This window comes from Myxocyprinus asiaticus, chromosome 50, assembly GCF_019703515.2.
Source record: "Myxocyprinus asiaticus isolate MX2 ecotype Aquarium Trade chromosome 50, UBuf_Myxa_2, whole genome shotgun sequence".
Taxonomy (NCBI): domain Eukaryota; kingdom Metazoa; phylum Chordata; class Actinopteri; order Cypriniformes; family Catostomidae; genus Myxocyprinus; species Myxocyprinus asiaticus.
Window position 1 is genome coordinate 19,531,185 of NC_059393.1, and position 26,316 is coordinate 19,557,500.

Genomic DNA, 26,316 nt, shown 5'->3' on the forward strand with positions numbered 1-26,316 from the left:
TCCTCCTCATTCCTCACGTCCGTCACTTCAAGAAATTGCTCTGCTCGGAGACAAGGACGGGCAGGAGCTCCCTGTCAGTCATACGCCATCATTCATATTTATGGGTTTCAGAAACATCACTTGCTCAATTTGCTCACTTTATTTGCTTACAGAGGAGAAGATAGAGAGATACCAAGAGAGAGAGAGAGAGAGAGAGAGAGAGAGAGAGAGAGAGAGAGAGAGAGAGAGAGAGAGAGAGAGACTGTTGAAAAATGCATCATGGGGCAGGTTTTTAAAAGGCTTTGTCTGGAGAAAAACCTGCTTCAGGGGTTGTCTGGTCCTCTCATTAAGGACTTTCCCCAAACTAAATTTACCACTGAGTCTGAGGAAAACATTTCTTTTGGATTCATTTGCTTGCAAAACCTCTGAAGTTTCTAAGAGTTATCTTAAGAAGGAGATGGGGCCAAATCGAGATATCAGCCTCTCTCCTACCAATGACCTTACACGACACTTAATATTTTTTTCTCTTTTGCTGTTCTATCTCTCTCTCTTTCTCTTAAATAATCTCCCTGTCTCTCCTTCACCTGGTCGGGAATACATTTGCAATGCTGTGAGTGATACTTTTTGATGTTGGGCTCATTTGAAAAGCGTTTGAAAGGTTAATTAGCTGTGAAATCAGTCTGGCTTTCTGAAACTCTGAAATGAGACACTGAGAGATGAGAAGCACTGTCAGATTTCTCTTTCCTGCTCTTTCTATACCTCAATCTCTCTCTATATTCTCATCATTGTGTTGTCCAACATGATTACTGAAGGACCCCATTCACAGACTGTGATGATACATTTCCACCTTATTTAGCAGTGTGCATCTAGCAAAATTAATATTTAATATTTTAATTATTTTTTACAGGTGAAAGAAATACATAAATGATGATGAAAGCCAAAATATGAAATGTTTCAATATTTACTTTGTGATCCATTATTTTGTAGAGGGGGGTCAAAATTAAAATTTTCACATATGATTTTGAAGCAAAACTACAGGTAAAAAAAAAAAAAAAAAAAAAGAAAGGTGGCAGTATCATTATTTTATTTTTTACTAAGAGATAGGTAGGTTTATTACTAAAATCAGTTGACTTCAGCATCCCTTGTTGCATTAAATACCAAAGGTGTGAGTCCAAATATGATGAAAAAAGCACTTTTTATGTTGTTTTTCCAAGTTTGAATGCCAATAGCTCCAGAACTATTAAATATATCTTAATATCCTTTTAGATCATGATTCATAACAAACTTTCCTTTTAGTATCTTCATTTTAAGGCCCTATATGGTTAAATCCCAGAGATATGGGGTTTTCTTTTTGTGGCTCCACCTGAATTTTTATTTTATTTGACCCATTTTCATTGGTCAACATTATCTGTACTTCAGACAAGATTTGTTGGACAAGAAAAATGAGCTTCACACCATGTGACCAACATTTGGATTTCCATTATTGAAAATGGGTAAAAATGTTACAATTTTCAGATGGAATCACATCGAGATTCCCATATGGGGAATGTGAAAAGAGTCCATGAGGGCTGATAGTCCATTTTTGTTTTGCTAAATAAAGTTTACCCCTATGAGTACCACAGACAAGCTACCTGGTCTATCAACTAGTATCTTCAGCCAATGTTGAGGAGGATGCTAACAATCGCTGCTCCAAATTAATGTGAGTGTTACATATCTGATTGGCTAATAAGTGTTTCCTGCTATTGTAGATCACTGCAATGGGCCATTGGTCTCCGCTCTTCCTCCTAAGTCATTCCAGAGCTCATCATCTTCCTCCGAAAGCCAGTTGCCATACTTTGCCAAACTCAACAGAAGAGATGGTGAGTAATTATTCTGTTAAAAAAAGAAAATGTGTGGTTGTTACAGGGACGGTACTAGGATGCGATCTTTGGCAGGGCATTTTGATCATTAGGGTGGGCAACTTGTTGTCTCTTTGTCGAACCAGGTGGGATTCCCCCTTGACAATTTTGCCGTCCAGGGTCATCCTTGATAAATTTGCATCAGAAGTTTCTTAGGGGGTACAAGGAAAATCTAGCGGTTATCTTAACCTCATGCGACCCTGCGTCCACATGTGTGGACTTTGTATTTTGGCTTCACTATATGCAACGCATCATTTAAATGAATTAAAACTGACTGAATACAGTTCACAAGACTCTACACTGTCATTTAAGGGTTAAACTTCTGGTGCACCACATCACGTGATGCAACGGCATGACATACATTTTCGTGAAGCGCTACTATGGGCGCAGTGCCAACAAAAGTGCCTCTGGTAAGAAACATCTTTAAATTTTTTCATTGAAACCTGTTTGGTTGTAAAGAGTAGCTGCTCTAAAAAAATTCATTAATTTTTCACACGTCAATGTGCTGATAAAGATGAAGTCCACATATTTGGAAATTAGGACCGCGTTCCCTCAAAAGTTGAAAAAACAATAATTTTTTTCATTAATTTATCTGTGGGTCATTTTGCTTCATTCTAATATAAATGTTGTTATATTTGATTTTGTTATCACTGTACAATATGGTTCTATTCATTGACATTAACAAATGCATTCCTATATATTTACTCTGCATTTTCACATTGAGAATAAATGTATTCATGCAAAAGCTGAAAATTTTGCTTTCAGAAGCTTGTATATGGAGTTAGAATTAAAATAAGGTGCATTTCGAACTGTTCTGAGACCAGTGCAGACAGACAGCACACTGAAGGTTAAGTCATTCACTAAATAGGGAGCAAGGTGCATTCTATAGCTTTCTATGCAGCTAAGTGCATTCACTCATAACATCTGACCAAAAGTTCGGTTTCAGACTGCAGATGATGTTTAGACCACTCAACATGTTTGGCAGACATGAGACAATGGTAATCAGTACATAGATTCAGAATTTTATAATGCTAAATTTTATTTTAACATGGTTGGCTGTGATTTGATGATGCTGGCCATTACTTTTAATCATAATTATTTATTTAGCTTTATAGAAAATCAGCTGTAATGTCTGTAATGTTTCAAAAAACATGAATAACCAACACTCCTGGAAACAAACAGTTTGATGAAATAAATCTGACTTTCTATGGCTTGGTATTACTTAAAATTTTACAACTTAGTCCTGCTGTCCACAAATGTGGACATACATTTTTAGGAAAACTATTTGCTCTAGATATTTTTTTTGTTTGTTTGTTTTTTTTTTTGCTTGTTTATTATGTGCTATTAGTTACCAATCAAAAAGGGAAATGGAAAATGCACACAACAGTCGCACGGGGTCTCACAACGTTAATGAAGTTTTTCTACCTGATTTGATTTGCAGTATTCAGATTTATTCAGTAATTTAAAGCCTTTGTAAAATAGCCAGTATATGCACACTTGTGGCTACACAACAGCTGAATTCTACATGCATGAGCCATGTGTATCATGGTGCAGTGATGCTTTTCAGATAGTAATACCATGGTACCTTGATATATATACACCATGTTACTCTTTCATTACCATATTTAAATACCATTGGTGGTACTCCAGAGTATTAACAATATTGCCATTTGTGTGTCCAAAAAAAAACTAAAAAAAAAAAAACTGGCATTACCATGGTACTCTTTGTAAGGACATTAAAGCACAGATCTAGCTCAGATGATTGTCTTTACTGTGTACGTTTTATTATGTATGCAGAATATGAATATATACATGATTCGATTGTAATTCAATTGACTTACAGGTCAAGGACCAGCCCTAACAGTGAATTACTGCCTGACAGGAACAGGAACATATCCTGTTGATGCCACTATTACTCCAGAATGCCCCCATGAGTGAGGTTATGCTAGCAGTGCAGTTCTGTGTTCTTAGACTAGCAATGGAATTGCTGTCTATTTGTTCTGTCTTTTAATTGATACGGTGTCAATGTGTGTTAGATTTCCTTAGCTAATGAGAGTGAACAGATAGCAATAGAAGCTCACTTGGCAGGCTTGTCTGAAGATGATTTTGGCTGGCTCCTATATGCTGCCTCAAATGCATTTTCTGCCTTTAATTAAAAGTCTATCTTTTGTTAATGAGGATATGTTTTGTAATGTTGACAACAGTGCTGGAGAGTACTTAGCTAAAGTAGTGACGCTACTCATTTTTCAGTAGCATAACAGTAGCTCAGCTTTTATCAGAACAGTGTAGGTTTTTCAGTAAAAAGCTAGCTTTTCAATCACGTGTTTTCTTTTTGCATCCCATTACAGACAGAACTGAGGTAAGAATCATATATGCTATTCTAGAATGTCTCTCTTTAAGTACTGTTGGGAAGTCAAATTCATTTTCAGTAAATCGTTTTCAATGAACTGATTTGCCAAAATGCTATTTCATACTTTGTGCAAATCGGTTCATTCAGACAGTTAATTTCAAAGAAGTGTATTTCTAAAATAGATTTGCCGATTCATGAGTTCAGAATTCACTCAGTTTTGTTTGCATTCTGTTTGGACGGTTTGTTTTAGCAAATCATTTCCTACAGATGGTTTGTTTGATTCTATAGATTTGATGATTCATTGGAAATGTAAATAAAAAATTGCTGAGTTTAGTTTGGATGGTTTGTTTAGTAAAACTGTTAGTTCAAACGATTAATTTCAGTTAACTTGTTCACAAAATAGATTCACTAATTCAAACGAGTCATCAATCAACAGTGTTCACAGTCCTTTTGGACGGTTTGTTTTAGCGAATTGGTTCATTCAGACAGTTCATTTCAGTAAAGTGGTTCATAAAAGACATACAGCAATTCCTATCATACCTCAATAGTATTGACATTGAATTTAGACTATTTGTTTATTTACAGTTCATTTCAGTAAACTGGATCGCAAAATAGATTCAACGATTCATATGAGTCTTTACTCAGCAGTGTTCACACTTAGTTCTGACGGTTTGTTTTAGCAAATGGGTTTCTTTCAGACAGTAAATATCAGTGAACTGGTTCACAAAATAGATTCAATGATTCATGTGAGTCATAACTCAATAGTGTTGACATTGAGTTCAGATGATTTGTTCATTTACAAATTATTTCAGTGAACTGGTTCACAAAATAGATTAAACGATTCATGTAGGTCAGAACTCAGTAGTATTGACGTTGAGTTCACACGATTTGTTCATTTACAGTTCATTTCAGGGAACTAGTACCCAAAAAAGTTTTTACAATTCATTGGATTCATTGGAAACATAAATAAAAAATGGTTGAGTTTAGTTTGGATGGTTTGTTTCGCAAAACTGTTAGTTCAAACAATTAATTTCAGTTAACTTGTTCACAAAATAGATTCACCAATTCAAATGAGTCATCACTCAACAGTGTTCATACTCAGTTTGGACAGTTTGTTTGAGTAAATAGGTTCTTTCAGATGGTTCATGTCACTGAAATTGTTACCAAAATAGATCTGACAATTCAAACAAGTCATCACTCAACAGTGTTCATACTTAATTTGAATGCTTTGATTTAGCAAATCATCTCATTTTGACAGTTCATTTTAGTAAACGTTTTCACAAATTGATTAATTGATTCATATGAGACACCACTTAATAGTATTCACACTCAGTTTGGATGGCTTGTTTTAGAAAATCTTTTTTTTCAGATAGTTTCGATAAACTGCATATGAGTTATCACTGAACAGTGTACGATTTTAGTAAATTGTTTTATTTAGAGTTCATTTCAGTGAACTGGTTCATTTTAGTGAAAGTACCTTTCTTTTTTGCAGCAAAATACATATTTTGTTAAATACTGCTGTTTATCACTGTTTACTAGTTATATTTATTGTAAATGTATGTGTTTTGTTTCATGTGCTCACCCTAGTTGAGATCCTCATTGCTTTGTGCCAGAAAAATACTCCTCTTTTAATGATATAATTTGATAATTATCTAAAATATATTGTTATACAGTTTCAAAGTAGCTTCCTCAATACTGTCTGACTACTCAACACAAGAAGTATCATGTTTAATTCTTTTTTGTGTTTGAACCCTACCTTAGTTATAAAACCTTTTGTACTTTTGTATGTGTGTGTGTTAGGAGGTGGCGGCTGGGCTCCTGAACGCTCAGACAGACTACGATGGTTACAGGTGGACCTGAAGGAAAGGGTGGAGGTCACAGCTGTAGCGACCCAGGGCCGTTTCGGAAGCCCTGATTGGGTGACTAGCTACATGCTTTTGTACAGTGACACAAGAAGAGCTTGGAAACAATACAGACAAGATGATAACATAGGGGTGAGTTATCAAAGTACTTTAATAAATATTTCAGCCTCTTATTATATTTATAATTCATTAGTACTTTGTCCAGTGCAATAGGGATGGTAAAATGTGAATTAGGGGAGCTTTTTTTTAAGGAAAATTATGCATACATACATGAAAGTCCCTAAACAACTGTGCCTTTAAGTAAACCATAATAATTTACCAGAATAAATTAATTTACCTTCCCTTATATAGTTAGTATAGGAAAAATTGTTTGCACCCAGGGATCAAGGTTTGGCTTGTTAGCATGCCGTAACTACAACATTCTGCAGGCAAAAAGCCAGTTTGCCCATCTACAGGGTCAATACAAGTTAAGCTCAATTGACAGCATTTGTGACATAACATTGGTTACCACAAAAAATTATTTTGACTCGTCCCTCATTCGTTTATAAAAAAGCAAAAATCGTGATTGTTTGGTAATCATCATTATGCCACTTATGCTGTCGATTGATCTTAACTTGTACTAAACCCAGAACATTCTTTTAAAAATAGAATTTTATTATGAAATAACATTTTTGAGATTAACATATACAGTAAATCACAAATATTTCATTATCCAATTCTTCACATCCCAAAAATAACACACTTCACCTTTAAGTACACACTTCTCAGCCAAACCCAGTCACCCACATAACGTTCAAGTTTAAATTAGTGATTTGAATTTCATTTAATTGCCCAAACGAAGATTTAATATGCCCCCAATCTTGAGTGACATGGATTTATATCCATGGCAAAACTTATTTCATGGTCTCCTAACATCACCGGTCAGTGCCAGTGCAGCTAAAATCCTTGTCCGTTGAATACTTCTCTTTTTTCTGATAGTTTTATTTTGACAACTTTGGAATCGATTGGGTTAGGCCCTTGTGCCACAAGAGACAGAGGTTGCATTGCCTCCACACTTACTGGAAAACAAATGGGCTTCACCCACCTTCCCTGAATCAATAAAAGTCATTTCAAAGCTTCATCATTCCACAGCTTTCTTATTTAGGACTGGCTCGAAGAGATCTGGGGTGTAACATTATCGAGATGGTGCCTGGCATCACCACCGTGTCTTTTTACAAAAGCTTGGATACCTGCTGGAGTAATCAACAGAGCTAAACAAACAAAAATAACTTTATGAGAAGTTTATTCTTGGTAAACTCCCAACACTTTTACAAAATAAAACAGAACAATATACTTTTATAGAGGTGTAATGGTTTATCGTGGCACTATACATCACGGTTCAGAAATATGACGATGCACATTATGGAGATTGGAGATTGATTAATGTATTATAGCGCCTACGCCTACAGTACGTAACGTGGGCATACAAATGGAAATCGTTGTTGTATGTTGAGTTTGGCTGAAACAGTGAAAACTGATACTGAAACAGAAAAGCAAATGAAATACAGGGAGCACCAGGAGCGGGAGTGCGTTGCACCTTTTCAGCCCGAGGAATCGAATGTCCGTTTGAAGTGCGAGAGTGAATCTGCTCTGATTGCGTGAGAGTAAATTAAAGTTTACAGAGGTTTAATGAAAGTTCCATATTGATCTACTATAGATAATGCTGAATATTAATGCTATGGTGGTGTATAATCCTAATGTCATGTCTAATTTGATTTCATCAGTAAATTGTTATTATTTAACTGGATAAGCATGCACTTCCATTAAATATGTATTTTTGAAAAGAATATTTAGATGTAATCAGAGACAATATTATTTTAGAAAAATACCATTTTAATTTAAAATATGTTAAATGTATGTAATCAGTGACAGTGTGTAAGCAGCAAATGTATCTAAAATAATTTTGCATTTTCAGTAAGCAGGATTATTAACTAATATTTCCATTTGGTGTCACCATTGCCCTGTTCTGGGCTGATTTTTAGTCCCAGTACATCTCTGATGGATCATTTAGCACTTTTAAGAACAGTACTTTTAGCTTAATTTTAAAAGAAAGGAACTGTTTTGCATATGTATTTACAGTAATAATAAAAAATTTGCAGATTTGCAGCTCATTATCTTCACATGCAAATGAACTTGAGATTCGCTGAAAATACTTGCCATAAGTTTGCAGATCTCCACCGGTAGTGGCAAACCTGCAGCAAACCTTTGGCAACAATGGACAAATTTGCTGCAATTTTGCCGCAAATTTACCATGAACTCTCAATTTTTGTAAGGGATAACACACTTAGCATAGCATAATATAGCTAAGCATAATTTTAACATAGTGTAGCATAACATGACTTAATGCAGTGTAGCAAAAAATAGATTAGCTGAGTTGAGGATAACATAGTGTAACAGGAGCCAGCTGATGCGGTCTTTGTAAACCTCACTCCCCTGGCCTCAAGAGGTGCACTAGCAACTGACACTAGAGGCTATAGCCTTTAGCCTCCTTGTTAGCACTGTTACCCAGATGGGAGTGAGGTTTAAGTGGGTGAGTGTAATGGGAGCCAGCTGGTACATGATAGCTGTGTGGTATAGATAAACCTCACTCCCCTGGCCTCAAGAGGTGCACTAGCGTCTTGCCTTTAGCCTCCTCGTTAGCACGCCCACCTCCCATGCCGGCTGATGCCGGTTCAAATCCCGCTCAGGAAGAGCAGGACCAGTTACAATAGCATAGCACGGATTAGAATAGCATACCATATAACACAGCTAAGCACAGCACAGCATAGCATAACATAACTTATCATAGCATAACATAGCATAGCATAGCGTAACATAGCATAGTGTAGCATAGCATGGCATAGATTATTTTAGAATAGCATACCATAGCATGGTTTAGCACAACATAGTATAGCATACCATAATAAAATATAATATAAAATTGATTGATGAATATTTCTCTCTGATCTTTGATTTTTGGAGACACATTTTCTCCAGTTAACTCAACTTTTATTTTATTTATTTATTTTTGTTCGCTTGATGATTTAAGGTTCAGCTCTTTTACCTTCAATCCAGCTGGGGAAAAAAGGTACTGACTAGTTTGAGAAAGTGTTTAAAGGAAGTTTTTGAAAGTGTGAAGCATTTTAATGTCATCACTCATTAGTGTTCACAAAAGTTGGTTTGTAGTTTGTTTTAGTGAATCGATTAATTGATTCAGGTGTTTCATTTTAGAGAATTGGATTAAACTGAATCAAATTGATTTGCTGTTTCATGTAAGTCATCCCTCTGTAGTGTTCACACAAGCCCCTCCCTCACAAAAGTGATTTTAGGTCATTTTTGTAGTGAAATAGATATTTAGGAAACTACTGCTGTTATCACTGTGCTTTTGAATAGTTTTTGTTTGTTGTATTGTAAATGTATGTGTTTAAGTTTGATACTGTCACTCTAATCGAGATTATTTTTTTTTTAATTGTGCCAGAAAAATTACAATCTGATAATTATCTAAAATATACAAATGCTCAGATTCCTGCTAAAGTAATCATCGAAGCTAAACAAACAAAGTGAAATAGAATATGGTGTAGGGAAGTTGTTGAATATATTTTCTCCACCTAACATTTTTATGTTTATTTTTTTGTTCACTTGATGATTTAATATTTGGCTCTTTTATCTTCAACCCAATGAGAGATAAATAGGTGCTGATTAGTTTGAGAAAGAGAGTTTAATGGAAGTCTTTGTAGGTGTAGAGCATTTTAATGAGTGCAAGATTAAAAGACGTGGAACATTTTTAAAGAGCACTAAGTGCCCCCTGGTCACACCGTTTTTCTGTGGTAGGAGGTATGGCTGCAGGGTGGACCCCCAGCTATTTTAAAACTGGAGGTTTAGATTAGCTGTGACACTTTGAGTGCAGCTTACAGAATCCAACGCTGCCAGCGGCTCCCCACTAACCTTTTTGTGTTAGTTTTTCAAATCTAAAGTAAACGCAACTCCAGGGCTTGAAATGTAAGTGCAAGTTTGCAATTGGATCAGCTCTATGTACAGATAATCTATACACATATAGCTCTATAAAACTCTTTACTTCAAAAGTTATACTGTTAGACAACTTTTACGGTAGTTTACTGTAAGGAACAAGGAGGTCTGTGATACTTGAAAAGAAAGCTATGAATTAGCCTATGTTAGCAAGAAGAGTTACTATTGGAATATGTTAAAATGCTCTTGAGGATGAACATGACCTTCACCCTTCTACATCCCTTCTCAAAAGAGGGTGCCTGCACGGTTTCAGGAGGAGAGTATTCCTTCACAATCAACTGCAGATTTACACTCAAGATTGGTTCCATACTGGCATTGAGTGTATTCCATCCAGCAGAATAATAATAAAAAAATAAAAAAAAAAACTGTAATTAGAAGATTTATTCTGAGGCAAAGTTGTACGCAAAGTTGTAGCAAAAAGTACTAACAATATACTTTGTTAATTGAAACCTTTGCATTTCAGACACATAACTATTTTCCCATAACTCCAATTTAGTAATGTATGTAATAAATATTGTTATGTGTGCCAAGTCTTGTTCAGTACACATAATTAAATCAGATATGGAGAGCCATCAGCATTACTGCATTATGTACGCAAGCATGCTAACAATATGTACACTTAACGATTTTTGTTTTCTCTTTTAATCCTCGTTATTTTTCTTCTGCAGACTTTCCCAGGAAACACTAATTCCGATGGGATTGCTCACCACAAGCTCTCACACTCCATAAGAACGAGATTCTTGCGGTTCTTGCCGGTTGACTGGAGTCCAGGGGGATGGGTGGGCCTCAGAGTCGAAGTCTACGGTTGTGCGTACAGTGAGTACCGAACTTCTAGGCCTGTACTGTACTGCTGTTTATTTCAGATGTATATAAGTATTTGTCTGAATGAAAAAAACTTTAATGAGACAAAAAAATTAAAAACCTTTTTTACTGCAACAGAGCAAAAATCGTATTATAATTACATGAAGAGCAGCTCTTGTCAACCTTTTTACACTTTTGCGTCTTCTAAAAGGTTTAAAGGTGTGGGGGAGTCTAAATCAGACTTAAGTCAGGTGATAGCTTCAATCATAACCACGATCAAAGATGTATTAAATTTAGCTTCACTACAGTGCAGTTGTGTTCCATTCATACACATGCAAATGAACAGGCATTTGCAAAGAAGTTTAGTGTTTTTTTTTTTTTCTTTCTTTTTTTTCTTTTTTCGGACCTGCAAATTGGTATAGTAAAAATACCACAGACTGAATTCTTGGCTCAAAACAAAGAATACAAACTTCAAAGCTACATGGTTTGTAGTGTTGGGGGGAAAGTAATATATATATTAACATTTTTAATTTCTTATAAATTGTTGTTTGCAATTCATTAAAAAATGAATCATCCTATAATCACCCTAGAGTGTGACATCATATCCTGTTGCCCATATTTGTTCCGTTGTCCGAAATAATGTTGCAATCTAAAAAATGAAGTATGACCGCTTTTCAAGCTGTACTGTACATCAACATTTTGAAATGATGTCTTGGTGTCTTACACCTTAAAAAGAAGAAAGGAATGAAGAAAAAATGAATTAAGAAAAAAGGGAAGGAAGGAAGAAGGGAAAAATTAAGGAAGAAAAAGTGAAGGAAGGAAGAAGGTAAATAAGGAAAGGATGGAAGGAATGTGAAAAGGGAAGAACAAAGGTAAAAAAGAAGGAAGGAAGGAAGGAAGGTAGGAAGGAAGAAAGGGAACAGGGAAAAAGGAAGATGAAAAGGAAAGAAGGTAAAATGGAAGGAAGGAAAGAAGGGAGGTGAACAGGAAAGGAGTGTAAAAAGGAAAGGAATGAAATAAAGGTGAAAAAGGAAGGAAGGTAAACAAGGAATTGAGAAGGAAGTTAAACAAGGACTTGAAGATAGAAAGGAAGGTAAAAGTGTAGAAAAGAAGGAAGAAAATGAGGTAAAAGGGAAGGAAAGAAAAAGTAGAAAAGAAGAATGTAAATAAGGAAACAAAAACAAGGAAGGTAAACAAGGATAGGAAGGAAGGAAAAAATATAAAGGGACTTAGGGTAAAAAGGGAAGGAGGGAAGAAATGAAGGAAGAAGGGTAAAAAGTATGAAGGAATGTTAAAAAGGGAAGGAAGGAAGAGAGGAAGAAAAAGTAAAAAAAGGAAGGTAAACAAGAAAATGAAAATAATCCAGGTAAACAAAGATAGGAAGGAAATAAAGGTAAAAATGGAATGAGGGAAGGAAGGAAGGTAAAATGGATGAAAGGAAGAAAAACTGAGAAAAAGGAAGAAAGACAAAAAGGGAGAAAAATAAGGAATGTTAACAACCCTTACAAAAATCGAGAGTTCATGGCAAATTTGCCACAAACTTGCAGCAAATTGTCCATTGTTGCCAAAAGTTTGCCGGAGGTTCACCATTAGCGGTGAAGAGCTGCAAACTTCTGGCAAACATTTACGACGAATCACAAGATCATTTGCATTTGCGGCAAGTTTGCAACATGTTTAGGTTTTTTGTAAGGGAAGAAGCGAAGGAAGGCAAACAAGGATAGGAAGGAAGGAAGATAATTCAAAAGTTAATCTAGTCTGTTTTTAGTTTGTCACTAGTTCACTGTTGTGTTGTCGTTTTACTGCAGTAGGCTTGAGTCGGTTTAGACTTTGCCTTCCCTGTGAATCAAAGTACAGAGTAACAATCAATTGGTTACCTCAAGGGTACCCAGCGCAACACGCCTCGTGCCTGAAATATTTATAACGCAGCCCTGCTAGTGCTTGTTTTCTCTCTCTTTTTCACTCCCTCCCTGTTCGTCTCTCTCTGTCTCTCCTCAGGTGCATTGCATTTGTAGTCTGCGTGCTAGCTGCACCTATTGTCAATTCTGAGCTTGACTCAGGGACCTATCACTGCCATGTTTATTCGCTAAATGTTAATTTTGTGAGATAGGACAGAATGAGACACTGCTGGGGTGACTCGGTTTACCGCGTTGATCAAACATGATAAGTGGGTGCTGACCACACAGTATTTCAGTAATAGGGTCTGATAACAAAGACGCTAGTGCTTTCTCAAAGTCAGACTGCTGACAGTTTAGCGTTAGCATTAGCCATGGGAGCACGCACACATCCAAAGGAGCCATAGACGAATCAGGCAGTGAATTAGTGCTAAGTAATTACGTTTATAAATAGACCAGTCCTCGTACTGTACGCTTGGAACATATAATGGCTTCACGCAGCGACATTCAATGTTAGCACATAGCACTTATGAGCGTGTCTGCTAGGCTGAACTTCTGGGAATAAACAGGGCTATTATAGTTTTAATTGATTTTATTTCTATTTTATTTATAATTCGTACTTTTAGTTCAGTTGACTTTTTATGACTTTTCATGCTGACCCTGTGTTTTAGTTTAATTTTTAGTGTTTTGTAGTTTCAGTATAGTTTTTGTTTTTTAGTAGCCTACAGTATATCTATTTTATTTATTTATTTACTTTCGTTTCAGCATTTTTGGTCTGCTGAAGTTAATGCATTAACTTATATAATTTAAATTTGTTTAATACTGTTCATTTCTCAGGGCCATCTAGTGTTATCGCTATCGTTTTTAGCTTTTTTATTGTTTACATTTTATTTTCAAGTTGTCCTTTCAGTTTTGTTTAGTTTTCATGCTGACTCTGTGTTTTAGATTGGTTTTTAGTACTTTCTTGTTATCGCTGTCTAGTAGCATTTTAATTTTTAATGAAGGCAGTTTGTAAAGTAAATTAGAGTTATAGCTTTAGAGTCTTTGTTTTGTTTTTAAGGTATTTCTGTTTTTAATTTACTTAAAGACTAGTTCAGCTAAAAACAATAATTTACTCACCTTCATGTTTTTTCCAAATTAATGTTTCTTTGAGATGCAAATGGAGATTTTAGGCAAAAATGACCATTCACTCTCATTGCATTTTCCATATAATGAAAGTGAATGGTGACTGAGGTTAAAATTCTGTCTAAAATCTCCTTTTGTGTTGAAACAACTATTCTTTTAACAATACAATTATTGGGGATAAAGATAGAGATAAAAGGATAAAACAACTTGGCATCACAAACAGGATAAATAGAATTTAAACATGTCTAAAGTTTAGAAAGAAAGAGAGAAAGAGATGACACACATACACACACATTCAGAACATTGGATGGTCTCTCTCCATTCATATTTCTCTTCTGGGGGTTAAACCAAACGTCCTCAGTAGTGCATTGGCCTTATTCATGCACTGCTGAATGTTCCTGAAGTCAATTAGTTTTAAATCTGTCAAGTGCCTCTGCTACTAACTGCAATTTAGGGCCATGGCTTCGTGTTATATACTGTTTGGTGTGTGTGTGTGTTCGAAACAGGGAGTGTGTGGCAAGAGCATACATAAGTGTGTGTGTTGTATGTGTGTCCCTGTTATTAATTTACATTGGTGCACTGCTATATTGATACCAAGAGACCCATAGATAAAGTGAGATCTACTTCTAGGTTTGTGGCCAGCTTTGTTTGTGTACATGTTTGGCTATACTTGTGAGGGCCTCATTTTTGGAAAATGTCCTAACCTTAATGTGTTACATTAACATTAACCAGCATTATATTAGTGCATTTTTAAATTAGTGTGTTCTTGCCATTGGCAAGATTTTTAAAAAGGCTTTACCTTCAACAATAGCCTAAAACAATGCCTTAATAGCTGTTTAGCTATTGGTTAACCTTATCCAGTAGCCCACACGATCTAGATGATGTCATCCAAAAGGTCGTTTTTAGAGGCGGAGAAAGTAATTACATTTTGATTAAGGATTATGGAGACATTTTATTTTATTTGGAATAACGTGCAGTGATGAATCATGCACAATAAAACCAGGAACATTTATAAAAAATGCATACAGTAGAACTTTGTTCAAACTCTGTGGAAATCTGCAGAGATTTCTGTATATTCCATGCAGGCCTAGAAACAACAAAGACAGGAATGTTATATGCTTATTTTTCACCATTTACAATCCACAGTATATGTCATAAATTATTTTTTACATGACGTGATTCCACTGTGTGTTGTGTTTGATGAGCAGTGTATCTGAGTTCAGATGCAGTCTAGAGTTTGAACTTTACAGTGTTTCTTTTTTCCCCTCAGGAAGAATAATACAATATGCATTTGCTTTTGTTTTCTTTTTTCCAAACCTGCCTGTATTTTCTACTTTTTTGTGTGTCTACCCCCTCATAGTGTCCTAAGGGTCATTCTGTTTTTTTATGGTGATTTGACGATTATTACTGCAATGCAAATAATTATTTTCTTTATCAGTATTTTTTTCTTGTTTTCCAGTAAAACTATCTAAACGGTCTTAAAACAAGATACTTGTGTCGCAAAATAGCTTAAGATAATAAGACTTTGTTTCAGAGAATATATATCATGAATTAAGTTAATTTTAATACTGATTTAAAACAAAAACAAAATCTGGGTCCAATACAAGTTATGCTCAGTCAACAGCATTTGTGGCATAATTTTTTTTTTTTTTTTTGGCAGTGTATAAGTTTTAGACAAAAAGCCTTTAAAATGAAGTTACATTTTTGCTAAAGTTCCATCTTGACACTCGATGTGTCTTAAAGACTGCAACTTGTGCAAAAAAAAAAATAATAATAATAATAATTTTTTTAAGTGAACACATTATTCTCTAATCTTCCTCACTTTGTCTACCTCAGCTTCATTGGGTTTGCTGATGTTTCTTGGACCCTCATTGTAAATTCTATATTCAGCTGATGGCTCCAAGCTCTTTGCGTGGCTTTGCTTGTCACGGCTAGTTAGCTTCAGCCTCTCTCGCTCAGCATGGCTATGCACCCACTACGTCCGGTGAAGAGAGATGGAGAAAGAAAGAGCAATGTAGCATCTAACCTCTGTGTCTGGGTCAAAATGCATATTTCTGAATTTTACCGCTCAGGGTGGAATTTGTTCTGTTGCTTTGGGACATGCTTTCGTCTTTAAAATTGAAAGTTAGGGAGTGGCAGTCCCAGAAAACAAATCAGAAAATTTTAAATATTATCTTTCCCTCCTAACCTTGGTTAAAAGTTGTTTCAGATAGCAAAAAAAGGTTATTTGTTAGCTTTGGTTTATTATCATTATGATATTATTATTATTATTATTTTATTATTATTATTATTATTATTATTATTTATCCAATTCACATTTGGTTTATTCACGTTTTTCCTATTCTCAAGAATGTTTTTAATAAAGTAAATAAGTGTTTATGATCATTATATAGATTTATATTTGTTAATTCATATTTTTCTTATTCTCAAAGACATTTTTAATGAAGTAAATAAAGTTTCTTTGCTCTTTCATTCCAGTGCTTATGATCATTATATATTCATATGTGTTTTATTCATATTTTACTATTCAAAAATACATTTGTATAAAGTTCATTTTGCTGTTTTATTTCTCTTAGTGTTTTTGATCATAATATAGATTACTATTTATTCATATTTGGTTTATTCTTATATTTACTTTTCTCAAAGCCATTTTTAGTAAAGTGAAAAAAGTTAATTTTGCTCTTTAAACACAATGTGTATAATCATTATATAGATTCATATTTGGTTTATTCATATTTTTCCTATTTTCAAAGATATTTTAATCAAGTTTAATGTTTCTCTTATCTCACTTGGTGTTTATGCGCTCAGAGTCAGATGTGGCAGACTTCAATGGCAGAAGCTCTCTGTTGTACCGGTTTAATCAAAAGTCAACAAGTACGGTGAAAGACGTCATCTCGCTGCGGTTTAAGAGTCAGCGTGCGGATGGGGTGCTCGTGCATGGAGAGAGTCAAAGGGGCGATTACATCACACTGGAGCTACACAAGGGCAGACTGGCTCTGCATATCAACCTGGGTGAGTAAACCTTTATAAAGTCTTTTAAAACTTAATTTTAGTGTTATACTGCTTCATAAACATCACTAGAATATTCTATACTTATTGTATTTAAAATTGAAGTGTGTAATTTCAGCTCCATTAGTGTCACCAAATGGAATTGCAAAAATCATGTTTCCCAAACACACCTCAAGCCAGCAATTGGTGGAAATACAGATAGCCCCGTCCCAAACTCACGCCATTGGTTGACCCAATGTTGCCTTGTCGGGCTGGTCGGAATGCTCAAACAAACAGAGAAACAACCGAGATCTCCATTAAGTCTCTTTGAGATATAAAAGTGCAGATATTTACAGTATTTCAGTTTTTATTTTAATTTTCATTTAAGGAATAGTTCAACCAAAAACAATCATTTACTCACCCTCATTTTTATTCCAAATAAACATTTATTTGGGATGCAAATGGAGATTTTAGGCAAAAATGATAGACACTGACAGCCTCAGTGACCATTTACTCTCATTGCATTTTCCATATAATGAAAGTGACTGGTGACTGAGGGTAAAATTCTGTCTAAACTCTCCTTTTGTGTTAAAACAACATTATGGTGAGTAAATGATAACAGAATTTTCATTTTGGATGATCTATTCCTTTAACAATAATATTTTAGGGGATAACGATAGAGATAAAAAAAGAAAAAATATATGGTGTCACTAACGGGATAAATATAATTAAAACATGTCTGAAGTAAGAGAGAGAGAGAGATGCTAAAATCATGTTTCCCAAACACACCCCCAGTCTGCGATTAGTGGAAATACAGATAGCCCCGCCCCAAACTGATGCAATTGGTTGAGTCATGTCGGGTTTGTCGGAATGCTCAAACAATCAGAGATACAACTGAGAACTCCATTAAGTTTCCTTGAGATATGAAAGAGCAGATATTTACAGTTACACAAAAGTGTTTAGGTTATTCCTCATCTCTGGAGCACTTCTGTCATTGCGCCAAGAGGAAATGTTCACTGACACAGTTGCGGCATCTTATCGTAATCACATGAGAGACAGTTGTAAAACGAAGAGTTGATTAAGTGGCAGAATCTGCGCTGTAATCACATATAAGTGTGCGAGCTGTCACAGAGATCTTATGAAGAGTCCAACCGCAGCCTTGTGTTCAATTAGCATCAACAGTCAGATGGAAGTTGTACGGTATTCTAAGAGCACGTTAAGCTCTGATTGTTAAGAGCTACACAGAGCTGTTTACTTCAATGTTGTTTACCAAGACTATGTTTTTTTCTGTTCAGTTTGCATTCCACTTTTCTCTGAAAGCAATAAGAATGTCTACATTTTCCCCCCAAATTACCGTTATGTGTCCAGACAAATTACAATAATGCTTTCATAATTCTCATCAGTATCAATGGTGATTCTCATTAGATTTAACCCTCATGCACTTTTCGGTCATTTTTGACCGAAATAAATTTTGTTTCTTCTGTAAAACTGGTTTCCTTAATTGATGGGTACGAGACTTGGTGATTTTTCATCCATTCGATATCTGAACACCCACAAATAAGTAGGAGTTGATTCGATCAGTCCAAGTGGTAGAAAAAAAAAAGTTACATTTGTACTGTTCCCGGTCAAAAGTGACCGGCTTAGAAAATGAATGGGAAAAACTAAAAATCTGATATATATATATATATATATATATATATATATATATATATATATATATATATATATATATTTATTTTTATTTTTTTATTATTTTTTTTTATTATTATTTATTATTTAAAATCTAAAAAACAGCCACAATGCAAGGGAAAAAAGCACACACAGACATGAACACCAAACCACAAGAATGCAAAACACACACACACACACACACACACACACACACTCACACAAACTTACACACACACAAAACTGAACTGGTCAGTCTATAAAACAGAACTTTTTTTTTTCTTTGTCAAAAACATCAATAAATCAGCCACAATGCAGAACACACACACCAAAATGAATTGGTGAGACCGTAACACATCCACAATGCTGAACACACACACAAACACACACACACACACACACACACTCATTTCAGGGATGCAAAAACTGACAAAAATAACGTCAAACAAATCAAACAAAATGCTAAAATTTGACAAAAGTAGTCTTTAATAATGTTTAAATATATATATATATATATATATATATATATATCTAAATGCAGAACTTGTGACAAAATCTAGAAATCATCTTCTCTTCAACCAGGGATGAATAAGTACTGTAGATCTCTGCAGCCATCTAGTGTTTATACTTGTAATTTCATCTTGTTTTTATTTTTTATTTTTTTAAATGGACAGCACAGTTTGATTCTTGAGACTTTAAGCTTTCAAACGGTAAATAATTTATGAGGATTGGTTTTAAGAAAATATTAATAAAAAAAGTCAATTTCATATAGGTAAATAAATTAGTATATATAAAAAGAAGGTCTAAATACCCAAACAACATGCACAACTTTAGTGCTTTTACATGATTGAATTTAGAGTTATTTTTTATTTATTTTTTTCATAACAATTTAAAAAAATTACACATTTATTTTTTCTGGTCACGGGATAAATTGGAACATGATTTAATGATGAACAGTGCATAACGTCATGGTTACTGTTGTAAACTCCGTTCCCTGATGGAGGGAACAAGATGTTGGTGTCGATGTAGTGACACTAGGGGTCACACTTGGGAGCCCAAGACACCTCAAGTCTTTGATAAAAGACCAATGAAAATTGGCGAGTGGTATTTGCATGCCACTCCCCCGGACATACGGGTATAAAAGGAGCTGGTATGCAACCACTAATTCAGGTTTTACGCTGAGGAGCTGATATAAGGTCCGGCCATTTTAGCGGGTAGTTCAGCATTGTGGCAGGAGGGACCAACGTCTCATTCCCTCCATCAGGGAACGGAGGTTACACCAGTAACCATGACGTTCCCTATCTGTCACTCACTCAACGTTGGTGTCGATGTAGTGACACTAGGGGTCCCTATACAAAATGCCACAAGGCTGAACAGTGTTACGTGAACTGGCAGTGTGTGGTGGGCAGACTTGCTGTGTGCCTCATAGCCAGCACACCAGGTCGACACGTAACCTCCCCCAACACAGTTTATGAGTGTCGAACGGCCCTTTTTGGGGACAAGTCGACTACTCAAAGATAGAGACAGGCTTAACCCAGTCGTGGTCTCTTTTCCCCTTCTCTTTTTCCACTCCCTAAAAAAGAAGGGGGATTATCTGACTGGGCCGCCAGGTCTAGTCGGGGGGTGTCCCTCCCAAGGGGAAGACACCGCGGAGACCACACCTCGCCCACAGAGAGGGGGGGATATTTAAGTGGAAAAATACATCACATGGTCTTTCCAACCATATGGAGAGCCTTCAAGGTAGATCCTGCCCAATGGGGGAGGAGTTACTACAAACATAGAGACTGGGGCAGAGGGGCTCTGTCCAAGGAAGATGCAGTTTGCCAGCAGGGAAACGAAATAGTGGAAGATATAGATCACATGGGGTTCGCCTTAAAGGGATCCACCACATGCGGAGCACCTACCCCAGAACAGGGCTCTTAGTTAGCACGTGTACTGGGCCGGCAGCGAGTCTCTCTGAAAACTCGACTGCCACAGGGCTCGGAGGAAGTCAACCAGGGAACAAAAGTTTGAGAACACTACTGGGAATTAATGGCGCACATCTTCAGCTCCAAGGGAGGTGGAAGGCGCTATGTGCAAGCGATACACCCGGCCAGCTATCCCGGGCTTATCCGCTTGTGTTGCATGCCACTACCTGGGATGAAACCGGTTCCACCCGGAGGTTGTAGAACCTTGCACAGGTGTTGGGTGTTGCCCAGCCCGCTGCTCTGCAAATGTCTGTTAGAGAGGCACCCCTGGCCAGGGCCCATGGAGCTGTTACATCCCTGGTAGAATGGGCTGGTAGCCCTACCAGGGATGGCATGTCCTTGGCGACACATGCCATAGTTATGGCATCAATGAGCCAGTGGGCAATCCTCTGCTTGGAGACAGCTCTTCCTTTCTGCTGTGCACCAAAAGCAGACAAAGAGCTGCTCAGAGATTCTAAAGCTCTGCGTGCAATCCAAATAGATGCGTAAAGCGCACACCAGACACAGCGACGACAGGGATGGGTCTGCCTCCTCCTGGGGCAGCGCTTGCAGGTTCACCACCTAGTCCCTAAAGGGGTGGTGGGAACCTTGGGCACATAGCCCAGTCAGGGCCTCAGGATCACGTGAGAGTAACCTGGACCGAACTCCAGGCACGTTTTGCTGACAGAGAACGCTTGCAGGTCACCTACCCTCTTGATGGAAGTGAGCGCAGTCAGGAGGGCAGTCTTCAAGGAGAGTGCCTTAAGCTCGGCTGACTGAAAAGTTTCAAAGGGGGCTCTCTGTAGACCCTGAAGAACTACAGAGGTCCGATGAGGGAACGAGGCACAGCCTGGAGGGATTCAGCCTCCTGGCACCTCTTAGGAACCTGATGATCAGGTTGTGCTTCCCTAAGGACTTACTGTCAACTGCGTCGTGGTGTGCTGCTATGGCAGCAAGGTACACCTTCAAGGTGGAAGGGGACAGCCTCCCTTCCAACCTCTCTTGCAGGAAGGAAAGCACTGATCCGACTGCGCATCTCTGGGGGTCTTCCCGACGGGAAGAACACCACTTAGCGAACAGACACCACTTAAAGGCATACAGGCTCCTCGTAGAGGGAGCCCTAGCCTGAGTGATTGTGTCTACCATCTCAGGTGGGAGACAGCTTAGGTCTTCCGCGTCCTGTCCAGGGGCCAGACATGGAGATTCCAGAGGTCTGGGTGCGGGTGCCAGATGGTGCCCCTTCCCTGAGAAAGAAGGTCCTTCCTCAGGAGAATTTGCCAGGGGGGAGCTGTCGCGAGGAGCATAAGGTCCGAGCACCACGTCTGGGCAGGCCAGTAGGGTGCTACCAGGATGACCTGCTCCTCGTCCTCCCTGACCTTGCACAGAATCTGTGCAAGCAGGCTCACTGGGGGAAATGCATATTTGCAAATGCCAGGGGGCCAGCTGTGTGCCAGCGCGTCTATGCCGAGGGAGGCCTCGGTCAGGGCGTACCAGAGCGGGCAGTGGGGAGGATTCTTGGGAGGCGAACAGGTGCACCTGTGCCTGTCGAATTGACTCCAAATCAGCTGGACTACCTGAAGGTGGAGTCTCCACTCTCCCCTGAGGGTAACCTGTTGTGACAGTGTGTCCGCTGTAGTGTTGAGGTTGCCCGGGATGTGATTGGCTTGCAGCGACTTGAAGTGCTGCTGACTCCAGAGGAGGAGACGGCGGGCGAGTTGTGACATACAACGAGAGCGCAAACCACCTTGGCGGTTGACATATGCTACCGCTGTCGTGTTGTCTGTCTGAACTAACACGTGCTTGCCCTGGATCAATGGCAGAAACCTCCACAGGGCGAGCAGAATTGGCAACGACTCGAGGCAGTTGATGTGCCAATGCAGTCGCGGACCAGTCCAGAGGCCGGCGGCTGCGTGCCTGTTGCAAACGGCGCCCCAGCCTGTGTTGGAGGCATCTGTCGTGACCACGACACGCCTGGGGACCAGTTCTAGAGGAACACCTGCCCGTAGGAACGAGAGATCGGTCCAAGGGCTGAAAAGACGGTGACAGACCGACGTAATGGCCACGCGGTGTGTCCCGTGGCATCATGGCTGTCTCGGGACTCGAGTCTGGAGCCAGTGCTGAAGCAGCCTCATATGCATCAACCCGAGCGGGGTGGCCACCGCCGAGGACGCCATATGTCCCAGGAGCCTCTGAAAAGATTTCAGTGGAACCGCTGTTCCCTGTTTGAACACCTTCAAACAGGCCAGCACCGACTGGGCGCGCTCATTCATAAGGCGCGCTGTCAAGGAGACTGAGTCCAACTCCAAACCGAGAAAAGAGATGCTCTGAACTGGGAGGAGCTTGCTCTTTTCCCAGTTGACCCGAAGCCCTAGTCAGCTGAGGTGTGAGAGCACCAGGTCCCTGTGTGCGCACAACACGTCTCGAGAGTGAGCTAGGATTAGCCAGTCGTCGAGATAGTTGAGAACGCAAATGCTCACCTCCCTTAACAGGGCAGGGGCAGCCTCTGCAACCTTCGTAAAGATGCAAGGAGACAGGGAAAGGCCGAAAGGGAGGACTTTGTACTGATACGCCTGAGCCTCGACTGTGAACCGCAGGAAGGGTCTGTGTCGAGGAAGGATCGAGGCGTGGAAGTATGCATCCTTCAGGTCTACCGCCGCGAACCAGTCTTGATGCCGGACGCCTGCCAGAATGCGTTTTTGCGTCAGCATCTTGAACGGGAGTCTGTGTAAAGCCTAGTTCAGAACTCACAGATCCAAGATTGGCCTCAACCCACCACCTTTTTCCGGTACGATGAAGTAGGAGCTAAAAAACCCTTTCATCTCGGCTGGAGGGACGGGTTCTATCGCGCCCTTTCGTAGGAGGGTAGCGATCTCCACGCAAGGTAGCAGCGTTTTCGTCTTTCACAAAGGTGAAGTGGACACCGCTGAACCTGGGCGGATGCCTGGCGAAGTGAATCGCGCAGCCGAGTCGGACGGTCCGGACCAGCCCTCGTGACGGATTGGAAAGTGCAAGCCATGCATCCAAGTTCTGCGCAAGGGGGACCAAAGGGACAACGTCATCGGATGTACCGGCAGGTGGGGCCTCGCGGCAGGGCGGAGCTCGAGGTGCCACACCACGTCGTGGCCATGCTGAGTCTAAGGACATCGAAGCACTTATCTGGCTCCTTGTGACCACCCCCGGAACAGCCTGGGATGGGGGAGGAAGAGGCCTGTCTTCATGACCCGTGGAGACTGTCACATCGGGGGCGGATTTGTGCCACAGCTGGGCGCTCAGGGGCGGGAGACCGCCGCTGGAGTGCCAAACATGCCAAATAGAGTGGTGGACAGTGGTCGTGATGACGGCCGTACACACCGTATACGTGACCCAGGGAACAAGGAAACCTGTGCTAGCCACGCTGGCCTCATACCCGTGGGTAAAAGGACCGAGGCGGGAGCCTCTGGGGTGGCTCACTTTCTTACGAAGGCGAGCCGCGACCGCAACGCTGCCATGGACATATTCTCGCAATGAGAACATGACTATCCACGAACGCTGTCTCCGCATGAGCAGTGCCCAGACACGAAAGACAGTGATCGTGACCGATAGAAGGCGAGAGATAACGAGCACAACAAGGAATACCACACGATCGGAAAAGCATCTTTAAAAAGATGCGTCTTTAAAAAGACGTTCCGTGTGTGCGCTCTTTTAGAGAAATATATACTCTTTTAGAGGGGAAAAATGCTCTTTCAGAAAATATACTCTCTAGTTTTTCTGCTGAAGCGCCCAGGGGCGTTCTCTGCAGTGCACCAGCGCAGAGGGGGGAGAAGCTGCTGAAATGCGCCATCAGATCCAGCAGAGGTGAATGAACAGTAGTATTCAGCTCAACGAGCATGACCGTTCGGCTCCGAAGAGAAAATCTGAATGAGTGGTTGCATACCAGCTCCTTTTATACCCGTATGTCCGGGGGAGTGGCATGCAAATACCACTCGCCAATTTTCATTGGCCTTTTATCAAAGACCAGAGGTGTCTCGGGCTCCCAAGAGTGACCCCTAGTGTCACTACATCGACACCAACGTCGAGTGAGTGACAGATAGGGAAGGGTCAATCATTATATTACAACAATTACAGTAATACAATTATTTTGTATTACTTGTATTAGAAATTATTGAAACTAAAAAATAGTTTAAATAAAACTAAAATACCTCAAGATTTATAAATACATTTATATTTACATAATATATATATATATATATATATATATATATATATATATATATATATATATATATATATATATATATATAATTATTATTTTGCATTATGATAATGAGAGTATTTTTGATGCAAAACGTAATGGGAAATATAATCGAATCATCGCATTTCGAAATGTGACTGAATTCAATTCATAATGCAACGTAAGTAAACAAGAATCAAAAAGACTGAAAAATGGAACATTTAAAAAAAATGGTTGTGCAAAGGTGGAACAGAGGATGAGATGATGCTAAACGTACCCAACAGCAATTTTATTTTGATTTTATTTAGTTAATTTCCTCTCCTCATCTTTCTCTCCAGACGACGCGAAGACACACCTTAGTAGAGGTCATGTTTCGGTTTTTCTGGGTAGTCTACTGGATGACCAGCACTGGCACTCTGTTCTGATCGAGCGATTTAACAAACAGATCAAATTCACCGTCGACAGACTAACCAGACATGTGAGGATGGGTGGACTGGATGATTCGCTGGAAGTCGATTATGAGGTGAGAATATGAGAATGGTTATTTAGGTTGGAAATATTTATTATGTTACTGTTATGTATGATTATTTGCCAATTTTATATAATTTCAGCTACCATTATGAATGTAGTACCCTGCACTCAGTTTAACTCTTTTTCCGTGTTTCGATTTCGTCAAAGAATACTGGAACAAATTGTGAAAAAAGTTTGCAGATTCCGTCTTAGATTGCTTAGTAACTTGTCTGTTACCCTTAACATACTGCCGATGTTCCAAATTGAATGCAAGCTAACTACAGTACTTACTGAAGACTACGCAGAATACACTTTATTCTATTTACATTTTTTTTTAAATGGTAAGTGAAACATTTGGAACTATTTGCAATAAACATTTCAAATGTTTCAGTAATTTGCTACATTGTTGTCAAATGACCTTGTCATGTGAGTGGCGTCCTGTTTCATTGAAAATGATTATTTTGCACTTTTAATTAATTTTTGAGTAAAATTGTATTCACTTTTGGTGGTCTAATCAAATAATGAGCCAAAAAAAAAAAAAAAAATTTTTAAAAATCACTATTTAATAATAATAATAATAAAAAATGTCAGTACGTTATTCCAAACATATCTATTGGTTTATTGATTGGTAACACCTGGGCCGGTACTAGGATGTGATCTTTGGTCACTTATATGTTTGGGGGAGCAACGTTGATTGTTTCGGCAACAGTCCGAGGGATGCATAAGAAGTTTCTGGGGGGGCTTATTGGGCAATGCCTCCCCAGTCCCCCATTTGACCTGGCCATGGATAACACTGATAATAAGCTAATTTATATTTACTTTGATTATTTAAGAGTTTAACGCCACAAGCTAAATCACTTCACAAATGAAAAAGACACAATTCCCGCTGTGTTTTAAAACTTCTCCATTGTTGTTTTTCCACATTCATTTCACAAAGCTCAGCTTTGGAGGCATCCCTCTTCCTGGAAAACCAGGCACGTTCCTGAGGAAAAACTTCCATGGATGTATGGAGAACCTCTATTACAATGGAGTCAACATCATCG

The 26,316-nt window shown here is 38.6% G+C and overlaps 1 protein-coding gene across 1 annotated transcript in view; it reads left to right on the forward strand.

The window, feature by feature from the left end:
- LOC127438762 (contactin-associated protein-like 5) overlaps positions 1-26,316 on the forward strand; it is a 102,526-nt gene that overhangs the window by 19,860 nt on the left and 56,350 nt on the right. Inside the window, exons 2-7 of the mRNA XM_051694589.1 lie at positions 1,728-1,838; positions 6,028-6,221; positions 10,802-10,949; positions 16,760-16,963; positions 25,102-25,286; positions 26,211-26,316. The exon at positions 26,211-26,316 is cut by the window's right edge and continues 38 nt beyond it. Of these exons, the coding sequence (XP_051550549.1) occupies positions 1,728-1,838; positions 6,028-6,221; positions 10,802-10,949; positions 16,760-16,963; positions 25,102-25,286; positions 26,211-26,316 (948 nt within the window). The remainder of the gene's footprint in view (positions 1-1,727; positions 1,839-6,027; positions 6,222-10,801; positions 10,950-16,759; positions 16,964-25,101; positions 25,287-26,210) is intronic.